The sequence below is a fragment of the Cervus elaphus genome, chromosome 22, assembly GCF_910594005.1.
Source record: "Cervus elaphus chromosome 22, mCerEla1.1, whole genome shotgun sequence".
NCBI classification, from domain to species: domain Eukaryota; kingdom Metazoa; phylum Chordata; class Mammalia; order Artiodactyla; family Cervidae; genus Cervus; species Cervus elaphus.
The window spans coordinates 22,669,615-22,678,209 of record NC_057836.1 but is presented as its reverse complement, the minus strand read 5'-3'; the positions used below and the strand labels follow the sequence as shown (position 1 = coordinate 22,678,209).

General features: G+C 45.1%; 1 protein-coding gene across 1 annotated transcript; it reads left to right on the top strand.

The window, feature by feature from the left end:
* Positions 1-7,223: 7,223 nt before the first annotated feature.
* Positions 7,224-8,185, top strand: LOC122680865 (insulin-like growth factor-binding protein 3 receptor). Its single transcript, XM_043882649.1, has one exon. It carries the CDS (start codon positions 7,315-7,317, stop codon positions 8,032-8,034), a length of 720 nt encoding a protein of 239 aa, XP_043738584.1. The 5' UTR covers positions 7,224-7,314; the 3' UTR covers positions 8,035-8,185.
* The last annotated feature ends 410 nt before the right edge of the window (positions 8,186-8,595 follow it).

The following is an 8,595-nucleotide window of genomic DNA, read 5'->3' as shown; positions in this document are numbered from 1 at the left end:
TATAGTAGGGCCTTGTTTTTCATCCTGTATATAATAGTTTGCCTCTGATAATCCCAAACTCCCAATCCTTCCCTCCCCTCCTCCCCTCCTCCTTGGTGACCACAGGTCTATTCTCTATATCTGTGAATCTGTTTTTGTTTCTTAGATATGTTGATTTGTATCGTGTTTTAGACTTCACATTTAAGTGATACCGCGTGGTATTTGTCTTTCTTTTTTTGACATACTTCACTTAGTATGATAAATGCTAGGGCCATCCATATTGCTGCAAATGGCATTGTTTCATTCTTTTTGATGTGTGAGTAATATTTCATTGTATATATACCACATCTTCTTTATCCATTCATCTGTCAATGGACATTTAGGTTGTTTTCATGTCTTGGCTATTGTAAACAGTGCTGTGATGAACATAGGGGTACATGTATCTTTTCAAATTACAGTTTTGTCTGGGTGTATGCCTAGGAATGGGATTGCCGGGTCATATGACAGCTCTATTTTTAATTTTTTGAGGAAACTCCACCATGTTCTCCACAGTGGCTGTACCAATTTACATTCCCACCAACAGTGTAGGAGGGTTCCCTTTTCTCTACGCCCTCTCCAGCACTTGTTATTTGTAGGCTTCTTAATGATGGTCATTCTGACTCATGTGAAGTGGTACCTCACTGTAGTTTTGATGTGCATTTCTCTAATAATTAGCAAAGGTGAGCATCTTTCACATGCTTTTTGACCATCTATATATCTTCTTCGGAGAAATGTCTGCTTAAGTCTTCTGCCCATTTTTCGATTGGGCTGTTTGTTTTTTTGTTATTGAGTTGTATGAGCTGCTTGTATATTTTGTAAATTAAGCCCTTGTTGGTTGCATCGTTTATTAATACAAATATCTTCTCCCATCCCATAGGTTGTCTTTTTGTTTTTTTTATGGTTTCCTTTGCTGTGCAAACACTTGTTCGTTTGATTAGGTCTTGTTTGTTTATTTTTGTTTTTATTTCTATTGCCCTGGGAGACTGACCTAAGAAAACATTGGTATGATTTATGTTAGAGAATGTTTTGTGTCTGTTCTCATTCTTATATTTCCAGATGATCTATTCTCAAGTGCCAATAAAAGATGTAATTGATGCTCTGTTTGTGTACAGTAACAATGGCTGGTAAGATAATTTAATGAGTCAATAACCACTATGATTTTTTATTGTTGTTTTCATTTCCAGTATTGCAGTGTGAACAACATTGATTCATATCTGTTTTTCTGATGTGTTTGTATGTATTATAATTTCTTCTTGTGCTTCCCCAAATAAACTTTTGGCTCGAGACTGTTTGACAATGTCCCGGTGTTTACTCAGTCACTATACTGAACTTTTTTAAATGCACACAAAAAAAGCACTGCCTATTGAAAGCTGAAAACCCAAGGCGTGTGCTAGAATGTAGGTAAAGAAAGCTCATGTCCATCCTGCCTCTCCGCCCACAACCCCAGGTAAATGCGGGGTCCCAGAGTCAGGACTTTTCTATCTTTTCCTCCAAGCCAGGTATCTCCCATCTATGTAATATTTAAAGATGTATCATTTCATTCTTAGAAAAAGAGAGTTACCAAGATCAATAAGGAAACCTTTGGAATCTTAGTAGCTGTAGCCGTGGTAGCTGAATTCTAACCCTTGTGTGGTTTACCAGAGGCCCATCCTCTCTTTCCCCATGCCTTCCCCTTCTTGAAGTCCTTCAGCACTCAGTTCTCTTAAAACCTCTATGAATCACAGGTGGAGGGTTTATAAATGAAAAGCCAGAAAATTCAGAAATTACGGGTGGAGGCAAAGGACACAATGGCTTGTTGGCAAGCTCTGTCCTTCCCCATCGTCATTTTCACCACCACCTCCTCTCCCCGATTCCCTGACAGGATTTGAAAGTTCAGTGCTAGACATACCCTCTACAGGGACCTGCCAAGAGAATTTCTCTGTTAGGGTCCCAACTTATAACTCTCTATCTTGAAGTTGCAAGTGAGTACTAGAAAACCTGGGGAAACAGGAACTGATAGACTCCCTCATAAAACATAATAAGAAAGGGTTTTGACTGGTTTACATGATCATAGAACAATCCAGTGGTGCAATGGTAAAGAATCCATCTGCAGTGCAGGAGACGCAAGAGACACAGGTTCGAACTCTGGATGGAGAAGATCCCATGGAGAAGGAAATGGCAACCCACTCCAGTATTCTGGCCTGAAAAATTCCATGAACAGAGACGCTTGCCACAGTCTGCTACAGTCTGCTACTCAAGCCTGCTACAGTCCATGGGGCTGCAAAGAGTCCGACACGACTGAGCGATTGAGCATGCACGCCCGCAAGAGAACAGTCCAGAGCCCATTACCCTATGAAGACTTAGACTCTTCCTTTGACGACCTTCTACCTGGAGACCTCAGACAGATCTCCTGTAATGGGGTAGAGATTGAACTAATGACCTTCGAGTTGGGCTGTGTACGAGTCATGGAAAGCTTCCCCGAGGAAGCTGAGCCAAATCTAAAATGAGATGCAGTGAGGCACAACAGCAAGAGGAGAAGAGAAAACGGCATTCCAGGTGGAGGGAAAAGTATAAGCAAAGGCATGGTGATGTGATGATACTGCATAGCAGGAGCTACAGATAATTTAGTACTATGTTTTCGCAGTATCAAATGCCAGGTAAGACATGGCAGGGGTGATGTTGGGAAAGAAGTAGGGAGTAGCCAAGTCCTAGAAGTCCTGGTGTACCATGATCAGAAGCTTGGATTTTAGCTTACAAATGTTTGAAGGGCTTTTAAACAAATGAATGACCTATAGTAACTGGGATAACTCCCTATACGTATATACTGATGACCTTAGCAAAAAAGTATACAAGGCAATTTTGTACTTGGCCTAATTAGTGAATGCTGGTGAGATTCTTGTCATTTATATGCTATGAGATCATCATATTTATTCTTTCTTAAAATTTTTATTTATTTATTTATGGATGTGCTGGGTCTTTGTTGCTGTGCAAGGGGTTTCTCTAGCTGTGGTGCGTGGGCTTCTCATTGCGGTGGCTTCTCGTTGCAGAGCCCGAACTCTAAGGCGTGTGGGCTCAGTGGTTGTGACACATAGGCTTAATTGCCCCAAGGTATGTGGAATCTTTCCAGACCAGGGATTGAACCCTTGTCCCCTGTATTGCCAGGCAGATTCTTTACCACTGGACCACCAAGGAAGTCCCATACCTATTCTTAGATTGACAAAGTGTAGTCTCCAGCTAAGCTTCTTAACCTGGATTATGACATACTTGGACTTACTTATTGGAAAGATCTTCCTGCTAGTGTTGCAAGAGGTCATTTTAGGGATGTCGAGACTAAAAGGAGAGAAGTAAGTTAAAGTACTGTTGGAATTGTCTAGGTGAGCCGTGTCTAGGCTTGAACTAGGATTGTAGTTAGTGACAACTATTGAAAACAGAATCAACAGATTTTCTGAAAGAGTTGGTTTACTATAATGTGACAGGGCTTCGCTAGTGGCTCAGACAGTAAAAGTGCCTGCCTGCGATGCAAGAAGACTCGGGTTTGATCCCTGGGTCTGGAAGATCCCTGGAGAAGGGATTGGCAACCCGCTCCAGTATTCTTGCCTGGAGAATCCCATGGAAATAGAGCCTGGCGGGCCATAGTCCATGGGGTTGCTAGAGTCAGGCATGACTTAGCAACTAACACACACACAATGTGGCAGCAATGAAAAATGTAATTCTCACAGTCACAGCTGACTGATAACCTCAGCTTCTCTGCTCTGAAATCCATGCCTACTTCTTTCTTACTGAGGTCATGTTTCCCAAAGGCTGCTTCATGACTGAATGTGGTGGGGCCAGGAGGTGGGTACGGGGAGTGGCAATGCTGAGAAAGACCCATTCCTGGGAAATGTGGGACTTCTCTCATGGGCAATGTCAGTTCCAGGATGTTTCATCAGCTTTGCTGGACTTTCTTAGAACTGCACTGCAGTCTAAGATTCTTCCATTCCACCAACTTTCTCCCCTCCCCTCCTCTTCCTTCCTCCCTCCCTCTGCCCTTCTCTTCCTTCCTCCTCTTTCCATGACTCATAAGGGTCAGACCTGCATCATGGTCTGATGGCTCTTCCAGAGAATCTGAACTAAGTGGGGAAGCTTCTGGGCTCTGGACCCACACAATAACCTGGGTGTGAATCTGGCCCCACCATCCCTAGATACATGAGTTCAAGCAAGTAATTAATCTCTTGAAAGTGTCAGTCTTCTCATCTGTAAAATAATGAAACTCATTGTGAAGATTAAATCAGTCGGGTTTATAAATTACTTACCACAGTATCTGGCACATGATAAGTACCTGGTAAATGTTAGCCATTCTTATTATTAGATATGGAGGGTGAAAGAGAGAAGGAAATCAGGGGCAATTCATAGGTTCTGTTTACAACATATACCCCAGTGGCTCCATGGTAAAAGAATCTGCCTGCAATGCAAGAGTTGCAGAAGGCCTGGGTTTGATTCCTGGGCCGGGAAGATTCCCCTGGAGGAGGGCATGGCAACCCACTCAGATATTCTTGCCTGGAGAATCCCATGGACAGAGGAGCCTGGCAGGCTACAGTTCATAGGGTCACAAAGAGCTGGACACAACTGAGCGAATAAGCATGCATGCATTTCAAATGAAATGCTTTTTGTACAACAGTTTAGTTGTTAACTATGAGACAGCAAGCCCACTGCAAAATGTTACTTCACACGTGATCCTCCCCGTTTCCAAACATGCTTACAGAGCTTAAGGCAGAACCAAAATCCAAATCATAGACTGGAATATGGAGGTAAAACTAACAAAACAGAATGGAAAGAGAATATGTGAATGCCTGAACAAGATTTTAGGAAATCTGGGCTATAGACCTGGGACAAGGAAAATCTCACTGAACAGTGGTTTATATGAAAAAATATGGATTTTAGGTGAACTGTCAGCTCCCCAGAGCCAACAATGCAGTTTTTTGGCTTGTAGAGAAATGGGTGTGATCTCAGGCTGCATAGTAGAAGTACAATACCCAGTAGAGGGAAACCTCAACTTCCTCATCTGCAAATTTAGGGCCTGGATGAGATGATTTGAGAGTCCCATACAACTCTATGATTTATGAGTCTGTGACTTAATGTCCTAAACTTGAATTCCTGCATTTTCGGTAAGTGACTATAGACAAGATATATAGGCTTGATGAAAACAAATAATTCATTTCTCTGCTTAACTCTACAGCCCCAGTGCTCTCCAGTGGGAAAAAATCTTTTCGTGTGCTGATGCATCCCACAGAGCCCTCCTGAAGCACTCATGGCAGTGGAACAAAATTGCATACGTCTGTTTCACATCAGGTCAAGCTTTGCACAAAACTCTTTCTCTTGAGGTGACAAGCTTGAGCAACCAGTTTTTCCTGAAGTTTGCCTGATAAATATGTTTATGATGAGCTGTGCTGTCATTCTATCTTGCCATAGCCTTGGAGGGCCCCTCCCAAGCTGACTGGCTGCTTATTGACATGGGTAATCAAGGATTTCAGACTCAAGAGATCAAGGTCAACATGAAACCATGACAGGAAGGACTAGAGAGCCCTAGGACACAGGCCCCCTTACTAGGCTCTGCTGCCTTGGGGCTGAGGGAGGGTGGGGGTCCCAGCCCAACAGGCAGCCTGAGATGGTTTTGTGGACAACCAGTGAGCTTGTTCCCTCTGCCACTTGCTGCCATTCTCTTCTAAGTCCCCTCACCTTACATTTTCCAGCATTTTAAACATCTTTGGAGACGAAGACAGCAAAAGAGAGCAATCATGGGAAAAGGAAAGCTTTAATAAAAATAGAATTCCAAATATTTCAGCAGGGTTCTCTTTGTCTAACTACAAGAGATTCAGAGAGTGGATCAGACAACCTGCATCCTTCTTGTTCCGCAGTTACCCAGGTGTACACCCTCAGGCGAGCCTCTAGACACCCCTGGGCCCCTGTCTCCTCACTTGTAAAATGAGGAGGAGTCCCACCTGGCTACTTCGGAGAGTGGAGGAGTCCTTTAAGGCAGCCCTGGTTCACAGAGGACCCCTGACTGAGGCCCAGGACATATATGGAGTGGGAAAGGAATTGTATATAGGCTTGGGGGTGAACCTTGTGAAGCCTGTTAGAAGGACCCTAGAACTTCAGTGTTTGAAGGACAATAACCAAGAATCAAAATCCCCAGACTGCCAGCTTTCTGTGTCAGGTAAGTCCCTCCCAGGTATGGGCTGAGTTGCTCCAAGTCTCACTTTCTTCATTCTGTCAGGCGGAAGAGGTCACTAAGAGTGGAGCTGTGGCCAAAAAGATCATGTTTTGGAAACAGAAGTAGCAGAAAGGCCAGAAGAGGAGTAGCCCCCGGAAAATAGTAACAACTGACTACCCTGTTCTCTTTCCAGATCGGAGGGGACCAAGGGGCCAGGTAGCTACAGCATCTCTGCCTGCCTGGATACCTTCCTCTCATCAGCAGCACAGCCACCAACTCGGGCAAGGAAATAAAACCTTGGACAAAAAGGGGTAAGTCCAGGAAATGCCAAATTAGTTGGACTTTTGCAGATCTTTGTGGGATCCTTAGACATTTATATTCTCAGAGGAGAGACCTTCCTTTTTTATTCTGGTATAATAGGCAAAACCTCACACTAACCTTTGTAACCATCTTTGAATGTGTAATTCAGTGGGGAGACGCATTTGATGACTTCAGTTCTATGCTGATGTATAATAGATTGTGTACTCTGCTGTCAAAGGTCCTTATTGATCTGCGGAATCAGACAGTAGGGTCCCATTGGTTAAGGTGGGTTTGTCTCCTGCAATAGGGAAACAACCTCAATATACCACATACACAATGGAAAATTATCCAGAGGTCGTTTGTCATTGATACAGGTAAGATCTCACTTGCTGTTATGTCCCTTTAATTTGTATCTCTGTCTTGGCCCTAAGAACTTGTCCAGACCCGCGGCTTTGCCCTTGGGCCTGTTTTCTTTTCTTCTGCTACATTTTTGTTCTCAGCAGACTCCTGGCTTATTCTGACTATGAAAAACCTTTTCTCCCTGGGATCTGACTTGTCTGCTCCTTCATGGGTCCTGCATAGCTTTGGCATCAGATGCAATGCTCAGCCTCAGCTCTCTACCTGAGCTCCAGTCCCACATCCCTGACTGCCTACTGGTCATTTCCAGTGGAATGTACCATTCATTGTCCTGCCAAACAGATTGCGACAGATTGTCCAAAGCAGCCTTCAGCCCTTCGCGACTCCACGCGTGACGTCGCGGGGGGCGCCGGCCTCCGCCCGGCTGCGAGCGCAGGCTCTTCCCGGAGGCTCAGACCCCTCTGCTCCCCATGGGCAGCTGCCAGGCAGGGCACTACCTGCATCTCTGCCTGGCCCACAACCCGCCTCTGGTCTGTGCCACTTTGATCCTGCTTCTTCTTGGCCTTTCTGGCCTGGGTCTTGGTGGCTTCCTCCTCACCCACAGAACTGACCTGCGCAGCCCTGACATCCCCCAGGACTGGGTCTCCTTCTTGAGATCTTTTGGCCAGCTGACCCTGTGCCCCGTGAATGGGACAGTCACAGGGAAGGGGCGTGGGTCTCATGTCGTGGGCTTACTGACCACCTTGAACTTTGGAGATGGTCCAGACAGGAACAAGACCCAAACATTCCAAGCCCAGGTCCAGGGTAGTCGGATGGGATTGAAAGGATCTTTTGCAGGAGAGCTGGTCCTCGTTACGGCCAGGGTGACCACAGAAAGGACCCCAGGAACCTGCCTTTATTTTAGTGCTGCTCCACAAATCCTGCCCTCCAGCCAGCCACCGATACCCTGCTCAGAGGAGGGAGCAGGAAATGCCACCCTGAGCCCTCGAATGGCTGAGGAGTGTGTCAGTGTCTGGAGCCACGAAGGTCTTGTGCTCACCAAGTTGCTCATCTCGGAGGAGCTGACTCTGTGTGGCTCTCGGCTGCTGGTTTTGGGCTTCTTCCTGATCCTGTTCTGTGGCCTCTGCTGTCTCACTGCTGCATGCTTCCATCCGCGCCGGGAGTCCCACTGGTCTAGAACCCGGCTCTGAGGGCTCTGGCCTAGTTCCCGTCTCGTTCTCAGGTGTGGATCAACTTCTTGGGCCTTGATTCTGAGTTGGAAGAGATGTTACAAAAAGTGGAGAGCTGGAATATGGGAGGAAATAAAAGGCTTTTTTGCTCAAAAAAAAAAAAAAAAAGTAAAACAAAGCAGCCTTCATTTTTTGCCACAAACCAGCTGTTCCTGTAACCTCTCAGCCCTTGTCAATAATAGGCTAAGTCATTCAAGCAAGAAGCAAAGTCCTCTTTGATCTAATCTCCTTTCATTGCCCTCAGTCATTCAGTCCCCAAGAACAATCAGATTTTCTTCCAAATATTGATCATCATTTCTATTCTTCTTTTCCTCCCCTGCCCCATGCCCGTTTCTAGGTCATCACCACCTCTAATATCATCTACCTCTCATGTCCACTCTTTCCTAATTCAATTCCCTGTGCTAGGCCAATGCCAGACCTATCTTTATTCAGTTACAGCTGTTAACCTTGAAACTCTTCCCTATTACTATCCTATAGGCTTGCCCTTATCAGGCTGGTGTGTGTGTGTGTGTGTGTGTGTGC

Bases quoted from the DNA above. Each gene is read 5' to 3' on its own strand.
- LOC122680865 (XM_043882649.1), top strand. From the start codon at position 7,315: ATGGGCAGCTGCCAGGCAGGGCACTACCTGCATCTCTGCCTGGCCCAC.